This window comes from Mauremys mutica, chromosome 5 (assembly GCF_020497125.1).
Source record: "Mauremys mutica isolate MM-2020 ecotype Southern chromosome 5, ASM2049712v1, whole genome shotgun sequence".
In the NCBI taxonomy this organism is placed as follows: domain Eukaryota; kingdom Metazoa; phylum Chordata; order Testudines; family Geoemydidae; genus Mauremys; species Mauremys mutica.
In genome coordinates, this window is record NC_059076.1 from 34,947,787 (window position 1) to 34,972,161 (window position 24,375).

The 24,375-nt window shown below is 42.1% G+C and overlaps 1 protein-coding gene across 9 annotated transcripts in view; it reads left to right on the plus strand.

Moving 5' to 3' along the window:
* Positions 1-24,375, plus strand: part of LEF1 (lymphoid enhancer binding factor 1) — a 101,056-nt gene that overhangs the window by 55,865 nt on the left and 20,816 nt on the right. For 7 of the 9 annotated variants that reach the window (XM_045018760.1, XM_045018757.1, XM_045018754.1 and 4 more), the window contains 6 exons: positions 1,244-1,376; positions 11,021-11,111; positions 14,065-14,148; positions 15,908-16,030; positions 17,138-17,300; positions 22,662-22,769. In XM_045018760.1, the coding sequence (XP_044874695.1) occupies positions 1,244-1,376; positions 11,021-11,111; positions 14,065-14,148; positions 15,908-16,030; positions 17,138-17,300; positions 22,662-22,769 (702 nt within the window). The remainder of the gene's footprint in view (positions 1-1,243; positions 1,377-11,020; positions 11,112-14,064; positions 14,149-15,907; positions 16,031-17,137; positions 17,301-22,661; positions 22,770-24,375) is intronic. The other 2 variants (XM_045018762.1, XM_045018761.1) reach the window with 1 other exon arrangement.

Consider the following 24,375-nt stretch of genomic DNA (forward strand, 5'->3'; position numbering starts at 1 on the left):
TTACATGCTAGGATTACTATAGCATAGTCCTGCTATGAGAAGCGAGGAATGAGGATATGTAGGAAAATAGGTACTGTGCACATGGCCTGGTTGAGTCCCCAAAACCGTTGTTTTCTAGGGTGGTGGGTTTTTTTGTTGTTTGTTTGTTTTTTGTAAAGTGTTGGGGATAATGTTTGGGCTGTGAGAAGAATTACTGCTAGTGGTGTTTCTTCAGTTTCAGGCCACTCCTGCGTGTGTCAGGCAAAGACTTTTTGTTTTTGTTTTTAATGGCTGTCTAATTTGTAGAAAATATCAAATACAAGTGTGTGTTTTATTTATATCTGTATTTTTTCCCCCAACACCCAGTTGGGAGCATAACACGACAATACTGGTCTTCTCACGCATTCTTAGCACTTTTCAGTTCTTAGAAACATAGTACATGTCAACCTAAGCAGCAGGGATCTGGTGCTACCCTTCTCCAGAAATTGAGCTGGTATGTTTTGATCATAAGCAACCTAGTTTGTTAAAGGGACACTGTCAACTCCTTATACCCTACGTTACACTCTTGTGGGGGACTGTTCTGTTCCCTGCTATGAACTGAAATATTTATTTAAAAATTCATCACTCTTTTGGGGGAATTGGAGTAGGGCAGAAGGAAGGAGACAATACCTCAGCAGTGTTGGAAATTTTCAACAGTATAGCACTGTATTAATACATAAGAACCAGACAGTGATGTCAAACAAAAATGACACTGATCAGACTGGTTTTGCTGTTCAAGGCTGAAGAAATGCAAACTGTAATTGGTGGTGTAGAGCTTTCCCATAATTTCATTTCTGCTGTGTATTCTGGTACTATATGGACTGCTTGGCCTCTGCTTGCCCTCCTACCAGTCAGCTCCTCCTCTTGCTTCTTCCCATAATCCCACTCCACTAGGCCCCCCAAGAGCAGCTGCAGCTGTCTCTCTACCTAACCATAGAAACTTTCTGGCTGTTGCTTCAGCACCCTCTCTATCTGGTCCACCCCAACAGTCTTCAGGCTGCCACTACAAGCTTGACTGTCATGCCTCATCCCCCTCAAAAGCACTCTGTCCTAGCAGGTGAGAGTCCCATGTTTTCTATGTTCAGGAGCAAGAAGGTTAAATATAGTTAGTAATACAAATCTTTTTAAAACAAGTTACCGTGAGTGTCCACTTCCCCCCCCCCCCGAAAAAACCTATTAGAATTGAGAATTATTACTAATACTTCTTGTTTTTACTCTCTTGCAGTCAAATAAGGTGCCAGTGGTGCAGCCTTCACATGCAGTTCACCCTCTCACCCCACTTATCACTTACAGCGACGAGCACTTTTCTCCAGGGTCACACCCTTCACACATCCCCTCAGATGTCAACTCAAAACAAGGTGAGGCTACTTCTAACAACTAAAGGAAAGCGCAAGAAACAACTGTGAATGCTAGTTTTGGAGCTCTAGTACCCTGAAGCCCGCCAACATCACCAGCATATCAAAGGATCTATTCTAAATCCTGGTTTCAAGGGTCTCATAATTTAGCAAATTATCTTCCTCTGAAACTTGACATGTAATGTGTTGGTATGGGACAGCTATTCTTACATAGTACAGATCTCTTAACTGGCTGTTTAAAGTTGGAGAACAATGCACATTTTTATCACTTTGCCTTATTTTGCTCATCAAAATATTTTAAAATTATTTAAAAAAAAAATTAGTCCTTGGCGCCCCCTGTTGTGCCCAAGTTTTGCAGCATTCAGACATAATATGAAATCTCAGTTATTTGAGACACAGGAAAGTGAGTTGAATTATATATTTAAAACCTTAAGTTCCTTGTTTTCTCAAACTTGTATTTCATGTCTTTATTTCCTTCCCATATTTCATCATATTCCAAAATGTAGTGCCGTGCAAGAGGAAGGTTCTCAGTTCCCTTTCTCTCCTTATTGTCACTTACCTTAATTGAGTAGTGGTCTATAAAATACATTTGTAGTTTTCAGAACACACAATTTGAGGCAATGTAAGTATAACAGAATCTTGGGCATGTAGTTGAATTGTGTAAGATTTCTAATCTTGCAAAAACACTGATTTTTAGATGTATGCATCTTTAGATGTCAGCTGTTTCTTTGTGCATGTAAAACATTCAAAACCAAATAGTTTTGTAAGTTTATCTCCTGGATGTAGCGGCCATTGAACAGATTTACAGTTTGCTGGGCAGCTTTGTCCTGCAACATACAAACACAATGTCACTAAATGCAATTTATGGGGCTTCACTGAAAGACTTGAGAAGATCTACAAATCTGTTTGAAACCAGGGGTGCTGGTGGTTTTCACCTAAAACCATGTGGGTCTTGATTAATTTAGTCTCATGGTTCAGTTGCACCTAAAACGTGGTGTGGGAGTGCACTAACCTTGACTGAGACAGATCACCAGAATGAAGATGCACAGAACGCGATGGAGATGAGTGGATTTGAGAGCAAGGAAACAAGTTCCCAATGAGATCCCCAAGAGGGGAAATGAGAAGGAGGGGAGTGTGGTGTGGTGAGGGCAGGGGATTGGCAAGAACAAGGAAGGAGCAAGCGAGGTGGGTAGAAGCTAGACACAAGAGGCACAGTGATGAACAAGGTGGAGCTAGGGAGAGTGGAAGAGTGATCCAGGGCAGAAGATAGTGGCACAGCATTTGGAGATAAGGAAAAGAACAACAGAGGATTCAGGGGCCAGGGTAGCCCAGCAGATGGAGCAACAGAGGCACAGATATAACAGATGCTTTGATTATTAAAACAGGTAGTTAGGAGGCTGTAGAAAAGTCTCTTGCTTCCCTTGGATGTTAGGGCAACCAGTACCACCCGGAGAAGAGAAAGCAAAGCTCCTGACCTTCCATAGAGGGCCTGCTCAGAGACTGCTCCCTTGGGTCTGTGATGGTCATGGTCTCTACTGGGGAAAGAAAGGCAGCAGACTTGGCCTTGTGGAGGGACTGGTGGCAGCTGGCTCAGGTTGCGTAGGGGACTAGCTATGTGCGTAATCCATAGGCTGAAATCAGTAGCAGTTGCCTCCTTTGGTTTCAGTACTCCTGTATATGCCTGGAGGACTGCCAAGCTGCACAGCTAGAATGTGAAGGTCCATTGAGTTCTGGATTGGGGTCCTGGTGCAAGCCCATCTCTAGACAAATCGTTGAGTACTTGTCAGTATTGTCCATTTGAGGGAGGTTTTCTAAACTCATCCCATGTATCCTTTGTGTGCTGATTGTCCTTCCTATGCCACCAATATCAATGGACTGTATCCAAGAACCAGTCACACTCCTGTGTGATTTCTGTTTAATTCCTAAAAGTCTAGCTTGTGAGATGGTCTGAATTTAAGCATTGGGGCAAGCAAGTATAGACCAGGGCACTACTCCAGCTCCTGCAACGTGGACAATAGTACTGACTCTGCTGGCCTTGTGAGTCTTGCTCTCTGGGCATGAATGCAGAAGATAAATATGTATATGAATTAATTCATTGGGGACTTTGAACAAATTACTCAGTCCCATTGCTATGATGTGCCCCCATTATGACACTGAAGTTTTATCCCTTATGTCAGAGTTGCCAGCCTTTGGTGGCTCATCGGGCGCACAGCACGGGAATTCCAAAGATGTTGAGACTTCAGCCAGGATTTGCTTTTCATTTGTCTTTCTGTACTACAGTCATTTTCCTCTTGTGTCCACCATAGGCCCTAGCTTAAAGTCCTCCCTTATTTTGGTTCCTTCTGTTGTTGTCCTTCCTTTCTCCCTCCTTGTCAGATCTCTCTTGCCCTTAACACAAGGCATAGATCCTATTCTCACTGGACTGGGGGATCTTACAGTGCTCATGCCTCTGAGCAGATGAAAGGTTGCTGGAAGTGGGAATAAATGAGAAGGCTGGAGGCCTCTGAGGTGACCAAATATTCCACGGTTTTAGTTAAACTAGGTGTGACGTTATTGATATAAATGGGGACCATATAGAACATGGGTTGCAACTAAGGTCCTGTAGTGGCTCCAAATCCTAAGTAAAGGGGGTCATATAAGGTGTCTAAGACCAGGTTCTGGGTTGCTGATTATAATTATGCTGTCTATATGTCTGTATCATTTTTAGTTGAAGTTATGAATGTTGGCTCTATGCTGTCTGTATTTCAAGTTTGTGCTGTGCTTCTGGGGGAAGCCTCCCAGACAAGCTGGTGTTAGCTCTGCCTAGCCTGTTTGATGGCCCATTAAGGACCGTCAGCTACACAATGGACCCATGGAGAGAAGGCAGACACGCCTTGTGACTCAGCAAAGTATGCAGGGACTGGCCCATGTGACTCCAGGCTCCATTTTGCTGTAAATTTCCACAGTGAAGACAAAGAGATTCTTACACCTGGAAAAGTCTATATAAGGCTGATGCTTCATCTCCATCTTGTCTTCAATCCTGCTTCTGACCTCTGGAAGGACTTTGCTACAAATGGAAGCTCTGCACGAAGGACTGTTGACCCATCCCAGCGGGGGATGTTCCAGAGACTTGATTTGAACCTGCAGTTTACTCCAGCACTGCTGCAAGCCTGAACTAAGAACTTTGCCATTACTGTATGTAATTGATTCCATTTAACCAATTCTACCTCTCATCTCTACCTTTTTCCCTTTGTAAATAAACCTTTAGATTTTAGATTCTAAAGGATTGGCAACAGCGTGATTTGTGGGTAAGATCTGATGTGTATATTGACCTGGGTCTGGGGCTTGATCTTTTGGGATCGAGAGAACCTTTTTCTTTATTGGGGTGTTGGTTTTCATAACCATTCATCCCCAGGACGAGTGCACTGGTGGTGATACTGGGAGACTGGAGTGTCTAAGGAAATTGCTTGTGTGACTTGTGGTTAGCCAGTGGGGTGAGACCAAAGTCCTTTTTGTCTGGCTGGTTTGGTTGGCCTTAGAGGTGGAAAAACCCCAGCCTAGGGCTGTGACTGCCCTGTTTGAGCAATTGGTCCTGATTTGGCACTCTCAGTTGGGTCCCGCCAGAATCGCTCCGTCACAGTGGCGTAGTCGTGCTTGGATCCACAGAACCAGGTCAATTAAGCTTTGGGTCAGAACCCCACGCTATCCAAATTTTAACTTTGGGATTGAGAGTTTGGTTGGTTAAAGATCAGTGACCATGCGACAGAGAGCATCAGGAAAAGCAAGGAAACTGCAAGCCTTGAGAGACAGTCTGCAGTTTGATTATGAGCAAGAACTGGCAGAAATTCGAATGGAGAAAGAGGCTGATGAGAGAAAGAAAGAAGTTGCTAAGAGAGAAGAAAAAGCTCGTAAGAGGCGTCTGGAGCTGCTGGCTGCTGAGGAGAAAACTCGACAGATGCAACAGGAGACAGCTAGACTCCAGCTCCAAGTCAAAAAAGCAATGGAAGAAAAGCAGAGACTGTATCCTCTTGAAAGTCCAGTTGGTAACAATGTTGGTATGTTGTATAACTCTGAGCAGTTGTCTGGGGGTAACCAAATGTACCCCAACAATGCCACCTTTTATGTCAATGCTGTTACTGTGGGTTCAGTAGGGGGTGGCCCCATAAATTGTGCCAGTGCTATGGATGGGAATGGTAATGGAAAATTCATAGAGTGTGTAAAAGTCAATGGTAAAAGCTGTTTAGGGCAAATTATGGCTTCTAACATCACTCTTGTTAGAGCAGATCTGGTCAAAGAGGAAGATTATTTACCAAATCAGAGTGTGAATGTTGTGATCCTCTGTGAGTTTACGGTCCGTGTGCCTTTAGCCAGAATCCACCTTGAGTGGAATGGGGCTCAGCATGAGGTGATAGCTGGCGTCAGGAAGTTATTGCCTAAAGATCTTTTAATTGGGGAAAATGTTAAAGCTTTGTTCAATCCAGGTAGCCAGTCACAGGAGAGGAATAATCTTAGACCTGTGTCTATTGTGAGCAATAATTTGCCTGAGGTGGGTTGCTCCAAAGGTTTGTCTGTGCAAAAAAGCAGTGTGTCTGGGAATGAAGTTTCTGAATGTCTGTCTAATGTCTCAGAAGTTAATCTGGAGTTAGATCAAGAGCAGAAAGATCTCATTGGGGAGGAAAAGGTTTCTCAGGAGCAGATTAAAGTAAATGGTCAGGTTAAAGCCCTAACTGAGGAAGGAAAGGGTAAATTTGTAATGGGTAATGGATTGGTGGCTAGTGCAGCTTGTAGAAGTAAACCTGAAATGGGTAACTGTGATTTGCTAAAAGTAGCTCAGTGTAGTGAAAAGAGCAGCAGCTTATCTGTTGGAAGAGGCAATGTGCCTGGAAGGGAAAGTTTGGAGGAGCCTAGGCAGCCTTGTGAGCTGATGGCTTTGTCTAATCAGCAGTTTGGGAAGGGAGGGATAGTGGAAGATGAGTGTCCATATCCCTTACCTGTTTCCTGTGTGGAGAAATGTGACAGTGGAGGGAATGTGCCTGTGTCTGTCAGGAGTATTGACTTGCCTATAAAGGAAGCTACCCCAGTCTCCAAGCAGTTGTCTGTGAACAGCCCTGTGTGCTGGGACAAGGGAAGTAAAATCCCAAGCTGTGTGTCTGGTAAAGGAGAATGTGTCTCCGGCTCTTCTGTGTCTGTGGAGCAGACAGAAGGTGCCTGTCAGCCTGTGATGGTTGAGGGTGATTCAGTTGTCTCGAAGTTGGTTGTAAATACAGCTAAAGCCCAGGAAGGGAATGGTCCTGAGTTTGGGTCTGCTGGGGAGAATGGCACTGTGACTAGGTTGCATCCAGTTAGTGTCTTAGCAAAATCCCAGAGAACAGACAATTCTGGTGCTTGTGGTTTGCCAGTTGCTCATGTGTGGTTGGAAAAGGGTGCAGCAACTCTGTCTGATCAGGGTGATACCCCAGCCAGGGCACAAGGAGAGCATAAAGGTGATTTAATTGTGTTACCGACTGACAGTTTGACAACTTGTAGCAAGAAGGAAAAGATTCCTGAACTTGTTCATGGCCAAGGGAAGGAGATTGTTTCTAACCTGTTATCTAGAAAGTCTGTAGCATCTGTGGTTGCTCAGGGAAGTGTTCCTGTAGAGCAAGCCCTAGGTGAAGAGGGGAAGGGCAGAATTTCTGTGAGGGGTGAATTGCTGCTTAGAGAAGCTCCTAGGGAAAGGAATCCTCATGGTAGCCTGTGCAAGCAGTTTACTGCAACTGAAGGGTGTAAAAGTGATTTAATCAAGAAAGTTTCAGTTCCTAACAGCCAGAAATTTTCTGTTGTGAATGGATCCACTGACTTTCCTTTTGAGAGATCCAGTGTGGGCAGCTTTGAAAAGGTCTCAGATGGAGTAGAAGCTGTTAAGGAAGTTGAGCAGCCCTATAACCACCTGGCTGTGTGTGGCCAGCTTGTTGGTGGGGAGACAATGCTGTTGGGACAGGAATGTCTCCATGCTGAATCTGTAAGTGAGCAGTCTGTGCTTCAGGATCTGAGGACAGATTCAGTTACTGGTGTTTCAGAGCAGAACAGTTGTATGGCTAAATGCTTGAGGAGGCAGGGGAGAGCAAGCCAGCTCTCACCCTCAGACTCTTTGGATTTGTGTGGTACCTCTGTGAGACAAAGTCCAGCCTTGGAATCCATAGCAGCTGAAGAGTTAAAAGCTAGTGTCTGTGTTGATGCGAATTACTTGGCTGGCAGGGAGAAGACAGAATTGCTAATAGCTGTTAGCACAGAGGGCCCGCCCCATCAGCCAGTGAATTCTGTTAAGCAAGAGAAATCAGGGTTTAATCCAGAAGGAAAGAGAAGACTGAATTTTGCAAAGGGAAGCCACAGGTTAACCCTAAAATGCCCAAACTCCAATGGTATTGAGCCAAGGGTGTGGCATGACAAACATGATTGTAAATGGACACTTGCAATGAATTTGTTGTTATTGCTAATGCTAATTTTTGTAACTAATGTGTTGCTATGGCCAAGAACTGTAACAATGTACAATGTGCCTAATCTTTTGGAAAATCCCTTAAACATGTTGAAAGGAATACATGAAAACACACTTTATGTTAAAGGGCCTTGCTATACTGATGTTTCACAGTTAATGCATGTAAACAGTGTTGGAACTTTTCACAGGGGAAAATACATTCCAGACCTGATGTGCTGTATGAAAGGGGAAACTGAGGCACACTACCATATTGCTTTCATGGCTAAATGCCAAGATTCCTGTACTATGAACAACCTCAATATCTACATTGGTTTAATGTTATTTGGGTTCAAAACATTGGCCAGAACTGGTATGGATAAAGTAGCTATTTTCTTTAGCTCTTGGCAAGATCACATGAAACATACAGGAACCATGCTGCAAAAGCTAACCAAGTTATACCTTGAGTTTGTAAAGAGATCCATTCATGTTATTGAACATGACTTTGATAAACCATTTCGGTTATACACTGGTACGGCCTCTAGCCCAACACTAGCTGTAGTGAGACAGACCCAAGGAAAGGGGGCTCTTGGGATGCAGTCAGCGATGTTTTGTCATCCCTTCCTGCATCAATTTTGCGTTGGGGGTGTGACGTTATTGATATAAATGGGGACCATATAGAACATGGGTTGCAACTAAGGTCCTGTAGTGGCTCCAAATCCTAAGTAAAGGGGGTCATATAAGGTGTCTAAGACCAGGTTCTGGGTTGCTGATTATAATTATGCTGTCTATATGTCTGTATCATTTTTAGTTGAAGTTATGAATGTTGGCTCTATGCTGTCTGTATTTCAAGTTTGTGCTGTGCTTCTGGGGGAAGCCTCCCAGACAAGCTGGTGTTAGCTCTGCCTAGCCTGTTTGATGGCCCATTAAGGACCGTCAGCTACACAATGGACCCATGGAGAGAAGGCAGACACGCCTTGTGACTCAGCAAAGTATGCAGGGACTGGCCCATGTGACTCCAGGCTCCATTTTGCTGTAAATTTCCACAGTGAAGACAAAGAGATTCTTACACCTGGAAAAGTCTATATAAGGCTGATGCTTCATCTCCATCTTGTCTTCAATCCTGCTTCTGACCTCTGGAAGGACTTTGCTACAAATGGAAGCTCTGCACGAAGGACTGTTGACCCATCCCAGCGGGGGATGTTCCAGAGACTTGATTTGAACCTGCAGTTTACTCCAGCACTGCTGCAAGCCTGAACTAAGAACTTTGCCATTACTGTATGTAATTGATTCCATTTAACCAATTCTACCTCTCATCTCTACCTTTTTCCCTTTGTAAATAAACCTTTAGATTTTAGATTCTAAAGGATTGGCAACAGCGTGATTTGTGGGTAAGATCTGATGTGTATATTGACCTGGGTCTGGGGCTTGATCTTTTGGGATCGAGAGAACCTTTTTCTTTATTGGGGTGTTGGTTTTCATAACCATTCATCCCCAGGACGAGTGCACTGGTGGTGATACTGGGAGACTGGTGTGTCTAAGGAAATTGCTTGTGTGACTTGTGGTTAGCCAGTGGGGTGAGACCAAAGTCCTTTTTGTCTGGCTGGTTTGGTTTGCCTTAGAGGTGGAAAAACCCCAGCCTAGGGCTGTGACTGCCCTATTTGAGCAATTGGTCCTGATTTGGCACTCTCAGTTGGGTCCCGCCAGAATCGCTCCGTCACACTAGGTCTCCCAATTTAAATACTATCTGTGCACCAGAACCTAATAAAATGTAGAATGACCAGATGTCCCCAGTAAATTTCAAGAAAACTTGCTGCCATATGCTTCCATTGGTGTTTGTGTCCTACCTCCTGGTTGCTCTTTGATCTGAGGACTCGATCAAATGAATTGCTTCAGATCCTAGTTTCTGGGTGTCCTTCTTCCCCCCCCCCCCCCTTTGTAACCATGAATTTTCTGGTCTTAAATTGTTCATTTCAGCTCCTACTGAAATGTCAAAACTGACAGAGTAGCAGCAACACCATTAAGGTGACATTTTTGCCATCCTCATCCCCTCCCCATTACAATTTTAAGATTTCTAACATACCCTTTTAAATCTCTTAAATGCAGATTTTAAATATCAGTTTGTGGTCAAAATATATCAACATTAAGAGTCTCAAAGTAAAGATCACAAACGTTCTATCTTTTACCTTTAGAGTGTCTCTATATAAATATTTAATATACATTTTCAAGTAGCTGATTTAACATGTGAAGTTAAATTTGCAATTCTTGCTGTTCCAAACCCCTCCTCCTCTTGAAACATATTTTAAATAAACCAATGTCTCTGTGGCCTCTAGCCATAATTCTTTCTCTCCTTGGAGCATGAGTTTTAGGTAAAACATGAAAACCACAGACCCAGTTGGGACTAGGATTAGTTTTAATCTTGAGGTGATTTTTACAGTTGTAGGACTTTGTATTCTGGGGAATGTGAACTGATGGATCACTTCTCATGGGACTCTTATTTTTTTCCATGAAACATTACCAGTGCAACAGAGATTGACCTTGGAGCCCATAGGAGTCAACTTGATGAAGAGCTTAGTTGGAGCTGGAGTGACAATCAGAAGCCAAATGAATCATATCAAGTGTGACCATTACAGGCCTGAAAATGATTCTTAATTAACTACTGATCCTCTGTGGTAGCAAGTTTCCAAAATCTGTAAATTCATAAGGGAACCAGTGAAAAATGTACAAGTAACAATTTACCTAATCTGTTAGCTCTGGTGTGCTGCCTGTTTGAAAACGCTTTATTTTTCTCGTTTCATTTGGCTCTTCAGAACATTTGCTTAGGACTCTGTCAGTAGGTTCAGTGCAGCACTTCAGAGATGAAGTATTGCCACAGCATCTCCATACGATTTTTAGATTTCATGGCAGCTGCATTATTGGTCAGGGTTTTTTGTTGTTGTTTTTGTCTTCTCCTTCCATTTTACTTTTCCCAAGAGGTCCCCCTCTCCCCCTCCCCTTTTTTTTTTAATCCTGAATCTAGTAGAGGATGCAAGCTTTACTTATTATTCTAAAGCTTGGAATTAATGGTGTTTTTCTTGTAATACTAACCAAAAATGAAGCTAGACTTTTGTATAGAACAACAATTTTTACTGTGATGTTAACCATGTTATTTTTGTATTATAGTATTAATCACCACATTTTCACTCAAATACCAAACTTATTCTCCATACTCTGACAGGCATGTCCAGACATCCTCCAGCTCCTGATATCCCTACCTTCTATCCCTTGTCTCCTGGTGGTGTAGGACAGATAACGCCACCTCTTGGCTGGTAAGATCCTCTTGCTGCTGCTTAGATATATGTTGACACACATCCTCTCTAGGATTATTGAATTAATTGCAGAATTTATGAACTAAGAAAAACATCACTACAGTGAGAGAAATAACTATTTTATTTTAGTTTGAAAGATCATTTTTTATTTTTGAAATGAATTGGATCAGTTTTTTAACATGTACAGAAATTGACATACATAGATTTCACTTTGAAGTGAATAGTTTTTATGGTTCACACTTCTGGGTCTTGACGTGTGGTAGAATTGCAGAAAAACAGGTCTCAAGAAACTAAAGATGCAATTTTTTTAACAAAAAGAATTGCAATTACTTGTAGCAAACTTTCAAGTATGGAATTTTTGTTTTTGTTTTTTTTTACTGGAAACTGCACCAAAATAGAGAACAAACTTTATATTATGTTCCTTACAGAATCAGTAAGATTTGAGGACAGTACTCAGTTACTGGAGAGTTTGTATATTTTTGTTAATTTTTAACACTAGCAGTATAAGGATCCTACTCCCATACTCAGAGTAGGATTCCTTCAGGAGCTAGTATTTATGTATAGTCTCTCCCATTATAGGATGATCAATAATGCTTGACGCTTACTTTCTGAGAATCCCCAAGCATTTTAGAATGGATAACAAATGTGTATATATAGCTATAGGAGGACAAACTGAATGCAGAGGGGTTAAGTGAATTAGAATCCCATACCTTGTTACTCAATTCTGTGCCCTACCTAATGGTAAGTATTATCATTCCAATTTTAGATTGAGGGGAAACCAACATACATTTCAGACCAGATCATGCAAGGTGCTGAACAGCCTCTCAACTTAAGGAGCCTGGCTTGTTTATCTTAACCAAATGAAGGTTGAGGAGAAATGATTGCTCTAAATTCATCAGAGGGATAAACAGCAGGGAGAGAGAAGAGTCTTTAAATTAAGGTCCAAAGTGGGAACAAGATGGAACAAATGGATATAAATTGGCCATCAAGAAGTTTAGACTAAAAATGTAGGTTGCTGATGGTCAGCGGAGTGAAGGTCTGGAACAGCCTTCCAAGGGGGGCAAAAATACATAATGTGTTTTAAGACTGAGCTTGATAAGTTTATGGAGGGGATGGTATGATTGCTTACAGTGACAAATATCTCCAATGGCCAGAAATAGGACAGTAGATGGGGAGGGCTCTGAGTTACTACGGAGAATTCTTTCCCAGGTGTTTGGCTGGTGGGTCTCACCCACATGCTCAAGGTCTAATTGACCGCCATATTTGGAGTTGGGAAAGAATTTCGCTCTAGATCAGATTGGCAGAGATTCAGGGAGTCTTTCTCCCTCCTCTGCAGCATGGGGCACAAGTCACTGACTGGTTTGAACTGGAGTAGAGTAAATGGTGGATTCTCTGAAACTTGCAGTCTTTAAATCAAGATTTGAAGATTTAAGTAACTCAGCCAGAGGTTATGGGTCTATTGCAGGAGTGGCTGGGCAAGGGTCTGTGGCCTGCAGTGTGCAAGAGGTCAGGTCAGACTAGATGATCATGATGGTCCCTTCTGGACATTAAGTCTGAGCTCTGGGTGCTCTGTGCCTTGTGGTATCAGGACAAAAATCACTTGCTGAAAGCCACAATAGTAAGTTAATAGCAAAGACAGAGCACCTGATTTCCAGTTTACTGCTCACTGGTCTCGAGACTGAGCTGCCGTCTCCACCACTACCAGATGACTTCTGGTGGTCCTTTTCCAGCTTTGGTTAAGTGCCAGCATTTCTTCTGAATAGTTTCTTGATGCAAAGATTGGGAGGGTGTGGAAGGGAGGAAGGAAACTGGAAGGAAAAGGAAGAAAAGGAGAGACTATCGAATTGTAAAACTTGGAAATCCACTCAGCGGTGCTCACTCATACCTGAACATATTCCACAATCCGTTATGCTGTGCCTCTTTCCAGCTCAATTCTGTGCTGCAGCATTACTGAGATTTCCACCCCTTTTTGCTGGTTTTGAGCACTCTTCTCCTCTCCGCCCCCCCCCCCCCCCCGCCCACATGCTCACTTAGTGTGAAAACTCTCATCCCAAGCATTAGAAATGCCAGCAGCTTTGGAAGTCCCAGTTTTAACACTAAATTTGTCTATCAATAAGTGTTTGAATAGAATTGATTGAGCTTACTCTTTCAAAGCTGGATCAATTATTCTGTCTGAACTTTTAAGTGCATTAATCCTTGTTCAAGAGTTGCATCAGTGCCAACTGGAAGTGAAGATGATGTGAACTAAGCAGAAAAAGTTCAAAGTGTTTGAAGCATTAATTGGTGATAGAATTCCATATATAGTGACGATATCTTTAAGAAATTCTAAAGAACAGTGGGGTTTCAAATGAGCTGGTTTTAGTCACTTGATTGCAAAAAAAAAAAAAACCCAAAAAACCCACCTTAAACCCAAGTAACTAAAATGTACTTTTTCATTTTATTTATATTTATTAATAAAATTTTTGTTTAGCTTCTTAAAAGTGCCGACAACTTGTGACATGCTGTATGAGATGTAAAATGAAGACAGGCCTGGGATTTCAAAAATCCCCCACCCCACCCGCACCCCAAAAAAAGGAAAGAAAACTCTCCAAATAGTTCTGTGGGAGTCACTGTTAATACACTAACAGTGGGCCAGACTCTGGTACTCATACACTGATTGCAATGGGACTATTGTTCCACAGGAGTTGAGGGTATTGGAATCTGGCCCAATGACTTAAAACTAGGCAATGTTTTTTGTTTTTTTAAACAAAATCTAGATTACAAATATCTTTTTCAGTGGGCGAGAGAGAAATCTTATTCAGTGCAAGCATGTAGACACCCATGAGCTACAGAATACATGGCACCTGACTGTTTATGCTACCGTGCTGAGTTCCCATCAAGTGCTTGTGACTCTAGGGTATCTTTTTAATACAATATCATATTATTGATGGGTTCCTTTCTTCTGTGACCTCAGGCAAGGTCAGCCTGTATATCCCATCTCGAGTGGATTCAGGCAGCCCTACCCATCCTCACTCTCAATCGACCCTTCCATGTCCAGGTAGGTGTAGGAGGTGAATGACTGACCGGGGAGTAACTGCTGGCATTAAAGGGCAAGTTGCTCTTCTGCTTGCATCTTGGTCTGCCTTTGCTTGCTTTTCAGTCAGCGAAAAACGTATGTGTAATTTTTATTTAAAATGTTTGTGTATGTAGTTTGCCTGGATCCCACACTAGTCTCATTCAGTATTTCCCTGGCAGTCAGTGAAGTATTGAAATTAGAACACTTATGAATTGTGCTAACCAATAATCAAACCATGTCATATAAAATGGGCTTTGTTAGACACAACATATTAGGAAATACCCGTTTTTATTCTTCAAATATGAAACTAGGCAAAACTTCTCATTCTAGTTTGAATTATGTAATTACACTCTTAAATAGTTCAAATTGGGTACTGTGCCATGTGGAAATATGCAGAACTACTCCCAAGTTGGAATTTCTTAGCCCAAAGCTATTAGAAGGAAAGGGATGCCAACAAGCTGTAAATACACACAGTATGTCTGTACTGGTGTGTGAATCAGGCACTATGTTTACATATTAGCGCAAGCAAGCAATGCTAACTGAGACTTGGCCATGGCCAAACTCCAAATCTTCTCTGTGTAATGCTTTTGCACTCTGGAAAGATGGCTTACACATCCTGTGCTTGGTGTACACAAGGTTGCAATGTCCCATCTCTGCATTTTGTTTTGCTTTCACGCTGGGCTTTGGATTGTCCACTTAAGTGGTGGGCTCCTCAGTTTAATTACTCTTCCTCTACTCCATTTCAGGTGAACTACAGGCATGTTTCAGTCAGGGTATCCAAGAGGAAAATAGCTGCTCTCCCTACAACAAACTTTGCCCCTTCCCAGCCTCATTCTGTTGGGCTACTGGGTTCTCTTGTGCAAATCACTGTAGCATAAGCTTTAACACTGACAAATGCAGTAAACTGCTCTCCTTTGGGGCTTGATCCTGCAAGTACTGAACACTTGGGACTGCAATCCAGCAAGCTACTGAAGCATGTGCTTGCTTTTACAGCAGTGAGACTATTTTGCATGCTCAAAGATAAACGTGCTTGAGTGCATTGCTTGATTGGAGCCAGAATGCTCAGCACTTTGAGGATCGTACCCCTGATTATGAGGATGACTTCTGACTTAACACAATGAAAGGGAAAGTCGTCTAGTTCTGGAAGAACCAGTTGGTTTTCCCTTCCAGAATACCAGATTTGCCTTCAGAGTTAAAAGATTTAGCCCAGAATGTCGGGGAAGTAGGGGTATAGGTGAAATGATCTTGGAACCTTACATGTTTACTTTAAAATATTTTGAAAAGCAAAAGGTTCTAAACTAAATACCAACATACCTATGGGTTTTTTGGAAAGAACTGTTCTCTTCCTTTTTGCCCTCTCCCCCTCCTCCCCCCGCATGGCAGTTCCCTCCTTTGTTGGCTGGTGATGGATATTTTCAGCATTTATATGCTGCTGTAGAAATGCCCCTTTTGGTTAAGGGAAAATGTATTTTTGTTGATCTCTAGTGCAACAGTAGGTATGTTACACTTACTTGTGCACATTGCCATCTCTTTATCTGAGAGGTAACAAAATAACTTCTTCAGATCAAAATGTTGGCCTATTTTGAATAAGCTTTAGATACAATGCATGACTCTTCGCTAACTAATTTTTACATATTCTTTGTTGCAAGCTCTGTAGTGTTCTACTGCTAATGTACAAGTTTTGGATATGCAGCCTGTTCTTCCTATTGTTATAGACTCTCTACTTGGTTTGTTTTTTTAGGTTTTCACATCATATGATTCCTGGTCCTGCAGGCCCTCACGCAACTGGAATCCCTCACCCAGCTATTGTAACACCTCAAGTCAAACAAGAACATCCACACAATGACAGCGACTTAATGCATGTGTGAGTCTGCCTTCCTGTGCTAGCCCTTAAATCCTGAAGTGTTTGTAGATTAATCGTTAAAAGGAGGGCTGAGAAGTAAAAAACGAAGCAAGTGTCCTTCATGGTCACTCTGAATTATGATTCTGTAAAAATTTTCCATAACTAAAGGGGGGAGTGGATGGCTCATGGGAGGAGTATTGATATGAAGCCTTTATTTCTAGGTCGCTCCCTTGAATGTTATCTAAGGTGGCTGCCGAAAACTGTATTGCCATTTGGTGGCTTATCTGAAGCTAGGCTTGTGAGCTGATACTCAGTCAGTTTCTAGTGCAAAGGTGTTGACTGCAAAAGCCACCACTATAATTTTGCATCCTTTTTAGCAGATGAACACAAAGGGCTCAAGAAATAAATGGGCAAGGAGACTGACCTACCTTTTCACTCCTAAAGATGGCCTTCCAGAGCACTGTGGAAACATGCTGGCAGAGTGTTTGTTTCATGGATAAATCAAGTACAGTTTCATTGATCGTCAAGGACTGCCAGTCCAACACTCCTCCATGAGCACTAAATTCAGTCCTAAGTACAGGATCCAGTAGAACCTCGCGGTTACGAACACCTCGGGAATGGAGGTTGTTTGTAACTCTGAACAAAATGTTACGGTGGTTCTTTCAAAAGTTTACAACCGAACATTGACTTAATACAGCTTTGAAACTTTGCTAGGCAGAAGAAAAATGCTGTTTTTTAGCCATTTTAATTTAAATGCAACAAGCACAGAAACAGTTTCCTTACCTCGTCAAAACTTTTAGTAAACTTCCCTTTTATTTTTTAGTAGTTTAACGCAGTACTATACAGTATTTGCTTTTCTTTTCTTCATCTTCCTCCTTCTCCTCCTTCCATCTCTGGTTCCAAATGAGGCATGTGGTTGACCAGTTGGTTCGTAACTCTGGTGTTCGTAACATTGAGATTCTACTGTAAGTTCAAAAGTTGCAGTAGTAGATCAAACAGGAGCTCTCAAACTTAACATACAGTAGCACATCCTTAATTTGAAATTGAAGCTTGAAAATATTCCTCTCAATAACTTTTAGGCTAAAGGTAAATAGATGTTCTGCCTTCCCCCCACCCACCACGTTTTAGGAAGCCTCAGCATGAACAGAGAAAAGAGCAAGAGCCGAAAAGACCTCACATTAAAAAACCTCTGAATGCTTTTATGTTATACATGAAAGAAATGAGAGCAAACGTCGTAGCAGAGTGTACTCTGAAAGAGAGCGCAGCGATCAACCAGATTCTTGGCAGAAGGGTATGTACAGTAATATGTATTTACTAGTAATTGGTGTATATAGCCTTTTTAGAGGGTTTTAAGGCAAACTTCCTGGCTTGATGTGTTGACTAGAATACATGTATTAATGGTTAGTAGAAGAAGCAAGGATATGCAACTAAAAATAAAAACTGTCATCTTGGTTTCATGCAGAGGAGTTAGCCATATCATCAGACTTACCCCTCTCTTTTTGACTGCAGCACTTGACATAAAAGTTGTGATTTTGTCTAATGTGTATGTTACCAAAGACTGTCTTAATATTTTACTAACTCCATCTTGGGAGTAAAAAGCAAGTGGAAAGAGACTTTTTTTAGATACAGTTGATCTAAAAATAAAATGCATGTTCTAAGTAGGACCACAATCCATCCTTCGGACTTGTCTACACTTAGACACTGTAGCTTCAGTGTAGACACTACCTATGCTGAGAGGAGGGATGCTCTCATTGCAGATAATCCTCAAGAGGTGGTAGTTAGGTCGACAGGAGGATTCTTTGCTGTCTACACTGGGGGTTAGGTTGGTTTAACTGCATTGTTTGTGGTGTGAATTTTTCACATCACTCTGTGATGTAGTTATACCAACCTATCTTCCTATTGTAGACCAGACCTTAGAATTATCCATGCCCAGCATGAGTAAACTAGCCAAGGAGATGTAGTGAAGCTGTGTTGCCTTGGTACACTGCATTTTTACTTTAGAAATCAGATCAGAATACGTGCCAAGTAACATGATTAAAAAGCTCCTCTCTCTCCTCTTTCTGTGCAAGTTCTGAGACTGCCAATAAGATCAGTTTTTCTTTCTCTTCTGGGACTTCTTTAGTTTGACCTGTGCTTGCCAGCTACTTAAAGCCCATGGCTTTTAAAACAGTTTGGTGTCAACATGATTACGGTTCTGTTTGTAAAGAATATTGTAAAGTTTGCTTTCTGGCTCCATCAAAACATATAAAAAATAATATACTCACCTCCTCTCCACTAATCATTCTGGCCTTGATGCTCCATTTTGTTTATCTCACAAGTCTCAGAATCTTTTAATCCAGGCTATCACGCTAATCTCACTAATGTACTGTGACAAAGTTCCTCCTCTACCTTGGTGGGTCCTGCGCTTATTTGGCAGATTTGCTCACCTCAGTGATCTTCCCCACAGTCTGTATCAATTCCTCCTGTGTCTGATCAGGAGTTGGGAGGTTTGGGGGGAACCCGGACCCGCCCTCTACTCCGGGTTCCAGCCCAGGGCCCTGTGGATTGCAGCTGTCTAGAGTGCCTCCTGTAACAGCTGCATGACAGCTACAACTCCCTGGGCTACTTCCCCATGGCCTCCTCCAAACACCTTCTTTATCCTCACCACAGGACCTTCCTCCTGGTGTCTGATAACGCTTGTACTCCTCAGTCCTCCAGCAGCACACCCTCTCACTCTCAGCTCCTTGCGCCTCTTGCTCCCCGCTCCTCACACGCACTTCCTCTCCTCGGGCTCCCCTTCACCTGACTGGAGTGAGCTCCTTTTTAAACCCAGGTGCCCTGATTAGCCTGCCTTGATTGGCTGCAGGTGTTCTAATCAGCCTGTCTGCCTTAATTGGTTCTAGCAGGTTCCTGATTACTCTAGTGCAGCCCCTGCTCTGGTCACTCAGGGAACAGAAAACCACTCATCCAGTGACCAGCATATTTGCCCTCTACCAGACTCCTGTACCCCACTGGTTTGGGTCTGTCACAGTACCTCAAGACCTACTTTTAAGGTGTGCCAACAACTTTATGTGGCTCTTACTTTCTAACTAATCCACCACCACCCCATCTCCCTCAATGAAACAAAACAAACACAAAGTGTGTGTGTGTGTGCGCGCGCGTGCCTTCTGAGTGTTTGTAACCTTAGGCCTGGTCTACACTCCAGTTAGGTTGACCCAGCTACATTGTTCAGGAGTCTGAAAAATCCACACCCCTGAGAAACACAATAAAGCTGACTACCCCTGATGTAGACAGTGCTAGGCCAATGGAAAAATTCTTCTGTCAACCTAGCTAGCTCTTCTTGGGGAGGTAGATTACCTGTGCTGATAGGAGAACCCTCCTGTTGGTGTAAATAGTGTCTATGCTGAAGTGCTGCAGCTGCACCACCCTAGTGTGTCAAGTGAAGATGAGCCCTTATTTGCTCTCTCTCCTTCATCCCCTTTCATTGCCTCTTGTCAGTTAGACACAGGGATGTGGTCTCTGCCTCAAAGAGCTTGTATTCTGACACCTTTGCAGGCTTTTGGGCATTTTGATGCTATTGTGAAATGGTGACCTCTTTGACAAATTCCTAGCTGTAAGTGAGACGAGTTCCTATTCTCTAGACTCCAGAGAGGCGCAGGTTTTAAGTTGGCAGCACTCTGGGATCAGTGAGAACTGTTGCCTGTAGTGGATGCAACAATTAAATATCAAGACATAGATATCTAATAAAAACAAAACAATGAAAATTGCAGAATCTGACAAAATGCAACTTTATGGGTCTTTCGTGTCTACTCTATAGTGGAAATTAGAATTTATCTATAGATTATGATGGCTCCTAATGCCTATCTTTTTAAAAAGCATCAGATAATGTAATAGGGCATTGTTTTATGCCCATAAAAGCCAGGAAATGTAGCCTTAAGGCTGCAAATCTAGGCTATCATTCTAGCCTTACTAGCATCGTTATACCTGCCCTCTTAACACCCCCCATCACACTTGGCATGACTTTGTGAATGAAGGTCTCTATGCCAGCCTCCAATGTGCATTCTAAACTCTGAATTCTCTTGCTTTCCTGAGTTCTTTTTTTAGAACCTGAATTTAAATCCTTGTATATAGTAGTATTAAATGAAACCTTAATTTGAACATGTGTAGCACACTTTCAAGAGATGTGATATGGGAGAACATCTCCTTTATGCAAAGGGGCCTCTGCACTTGTACAAGTAAATCTTCTGCAAGACTTTGAAGTCCAGGCTTTGCTGGATAGTCCAGGAGTCTGAACGATTAAGCCAATGAGAAATGAAACTCCTGCTGCTCTGCCACATCAGAAACAGTTACAGACCTTTAGGAACCAGTGACCCCAGAAAATAAAATGGAATTCCTCATGCCACTGCACTTTCACCTCCTCATGTTACTTGTAAACTTCCTACTAAGTTTTGAATGGAAAAATAAGCTTCCTTTATTAGATGTTTTTATTTTCATGGTCATAAGGCAGCTATATTCAATGCATCATTTTGCTATAACAGCATAATCTTCCCCAAAATGTCTATCTTATCTTAAACACTTTTCTAAGCATTTTCACTTTCCGTGCATTGGAGCAGAAATGCCTAACTGGCAGCTAGTTGCGGTACTCAGACCTTTCTAGTCTAGCCTCTCTTTCTGTTGAAAGCTGCCTGCCTTAGTTGTGTCTACCTGCTGCCTGAATGGCCTTCTTTGTGTGGAATTTGTTCCCTAGCTGTTACTTTCCTTTTACTGGGTGTCCCAGATTGACTGACTGCTCAGATGTAAAAGACTAACATTATTTATTCTGGAATAGTCGGTGCTTTTTGGAGAGCATTGAGATACCATGCATTTAGTTTGGTAGAAGGCCATCAATAGGCTAGATTGTTATGCTTTCAGCAACATATTGGAACTTGCCAAGTTAAAACCAAACCTTTTTACTGTGCATCTTTGACATAAGTGTCAAAAAGACATTAAAAGGACACTCCTGACCTGAAATCCTCATCTTTGTTACAAGTAGTTAGTTTCAGGTGGGCACTCCTGCTTCTGAGTCTCCCTGCTAGTTTGTCACATCACTATTTTTAAAAACAACTCTTCCATGTTGTGTGAAGAATCCAAACAAACAAGGGAAATGGCTCTTCTGAGGAAAACCATGAACTCGACTCTGCACAAGTTAAAAAAGTTATCTAAACTCTTTAGTTCTGAAGTTGAAAAGGGTCAAACACTGACCCGTTATCTGGCAGTGCCCCGCCAACTATGAAGATTAGTTTTTAAAAGTGGGTAATAACAAAGCATCCCTTTTTTTGGCCTTTGGAAATTCACTAATGAAGCTAGGAAGATGGAAAGGAGGAATGTCCTTGTATTTTTAGAAACTTTTCTCTGCACCCAGGAGCCAGCAAAAGACTGGTTTAGTGTTTGCAGGGGGACAGGTCACAGACAGAGCTGCAGATGCCACCGCAATGCGGAATTGATGGTTACTAGGATATGCTTGGGCTATCTGGTTGCCTTACTGGTGCAAACTTGTAAAAGTTAATTTTCTATATTACCATAATGCCTAGGAGTCCCAATCATGGAACAGGATCCCACTGTGCTAGGCACTGTACAGATACCAAACAAAAAGTCCCTTCCCCAAATAGCTTCTGACGTTCTTTCTGTAACTTCATTTCAGCCTTCATGTTAGAGTCGAGCCTATAGGAATATGGATATATTAGTTGTTTTTAAACCTAAGACAGGAGGCTCTCTTGTATTTGAGCCTTAGTTAGGCTGTCTCTCCACTGTGGAGAGAGTACTGGCATAGCTATGCCGGCCTTCCCCTGTACTGTAGACATATGTCCTGTATGCTTATGGGAGGGTTTTTTCTGTAAATTTAGGAACATCACCTACATTCTTCCGTTGACACAGCTGTGTCAGTATTGAGGGTTCGGTTGACATAGCTGTGTCTGTCAGTAGTGTGGCTCACCACGACCAACATAGCTATGGCAACCTAATGTCTGGTGTAGACCAAGTGTTAGGCCTAGTCTTAACTTTAAAAAAAAAAAAAATAATAAAAAAGACCAGTCTAGGTATGTCGTTTGGGGCTGTGAAAAAATTTGCCCCAAATGCTGGGGTTAGGTTGACCTAATCCCTGGAGTAGATGCAGCAAGGTTGATGGGAAAAATTCTTCCATTGACCTAGCTACTTCCTTTTGAGAGACAGATTAACTACACGGATGGAAAAACCCCTTCCGTCAATTGTAGGAAGCTTCTACACTATGGTGCTACAGCTACACAGTTTCACTGCTGTAGTGCAGACATACCTTTAATGTTTGCACTCAAATATGTGAAATGGAGAAGGTTGTGTAAAGGCAAATTTGTTTTATTACCAGTACTGTGGGCGTCTCATGTGATGATGAGCAATCATGGCTCCCTGAATAGATTATATGGAGAATCCTGTAGTTGGCATAAACAAATTTTGTCTTGCTCCAGGCAGCTGGCATTTATAATGCTGACAAATGTTCAAATGGTTGGGTAGGAAATGCTAGAGCTTATGATCAGTAATGAATTTCTTCTCCACTTGCAGGGGGAAAGGACCAAAAAAGGGTCACAGAAACATTTTGTTCATGAGACACATTGCTTGGGTGTGATGTATTTCCTAGTTTAACACTGTTTGTTTTGTTTTCCAGTGGCATGCTCTCTCCCGTGAAGAACAAGCTAAATATTATGAACTAGCTCGGAAAGAAAGGCAGCTACACATGCAGCTTTACCCAGGCTGGTCTGCAAGAGATAACTATGTAAGTCATTCACTTGATGGATATTTTCAACTAGTGTTTCATAACTGATTTTTACTTTAAAAGGCTCTGGGAGGTGGGGTGGTAAAGGGCCATAAAAATTAGCCTTGTATTTACTTTTCTTTAAGGAAATCTGCTAGTGGTTGCATTAGTGCTTCTTGTGTCATAATTACAAATTAGTGTAGAACTGTGTGGGTGGAGTAGATAAGAAGCAAAGGGAGTTTGGTCACCTTAAGTCCCTTCGGCTTCTCTGAAAATCCTAGCCTAAAATGACAATACATATAGATGTGTAAAAGTTTTGATCTTCACTTTAAATATCCAAGTTTGGAAAACTTTGTAGCCTTAATACTTTCTGACTGATGCATGAGCATGATGCCTCATGTTTTTGTGAAAGAGGAAACTTAGGGTATGTCTATACTTACCGTCCGGGTCGGCGGCTAGCGTTTGACTTCTCGGAGTTCGATATATCGCGTCTAATCTAGATGCGATATATCGAACTCCGAACGCGCTCCCGTCGACTCCGGAACTCCACCACCGCGAATGGCGGTGGCGGAGTCGACGGGGGAGCCGCGGACTTCGATCCCGCAGCGTCTGGATGGGTGAGTACTTCGAACTAAGGTAGTTCGAGTTCAGCTACGCTATTTGCGTAGCTGAACTTGCGTACCTTAGTTCGACACCCCCCCCCCCCTTAGTGTAGACCAGGCCTCAAAGTTCAACATGTAGAATTAGTGAATTAAGATTTTTTTCTCCCTTAAGATTATCATATGGCCTATACAATTTATTATATTACTACCTATAGCTCTGTGAAAGTAACTCTTTTTTCAAATTTCACGTGCTGTTTTCCATTTGATCTTGGCCAATTGCTATCCAGAAATCTTCTTTTGAGAGAACTTCCACAGAATGGACACTTGTATAGGAGAACATGAAAATCAGTGTGTTTGCGGAAAAGTGATCTTTATCTCAAATCTTAAAATTTCCCATTTCTCCAAAAATCCTAAATTACTTTGAAATACCAAATCAAGTTGTCAATAAAGTTTCAGCATGAGGCCACCCTGAGTAAGATCCAAAGTAGAGGAAAAGACTTATTTACAGTGTTTGATGGGATGTTCCTCCATTGTACATGTAATTGTAAGAGATTTATGAATGGACGGAAAATGCAGTTGGTTAAAATCCGGCCCTTGCTCATGCTGCATTCTGGAGTGAATATTCAAAGCTGTGGAGAGAATTTAGCCTTGTGAGAGCCAAGCAATTAAATATCAATCTGCTGCTCTGAAAGTGTAGCCTTTTGAATCTACCATTATACTCATGAAGGTGTATCCAAGCTGATCTATCGCACATTGATTGCTGAAAAGGAGGCTCAAAACTTAATTTCATAATGTCTGTGCTTGTAACTACTTTAACAGGTCAAAATGTGACCAGGTCAAAACATGAAGCTTGTGGTTCTGTAGGAAGCAGCATCCTAGCCGCCGAATTGGGAGAGTAGGGTTTAATTTCCTCCTCTGCAACCTGTGATCTTGGTCACTTAGTGAAATGCACTTTATTACACCATCTTACAGGTGTTGGGAGAATAAATATGCTAATCATTGTTTGATGCGCTGATCCTGGGGCT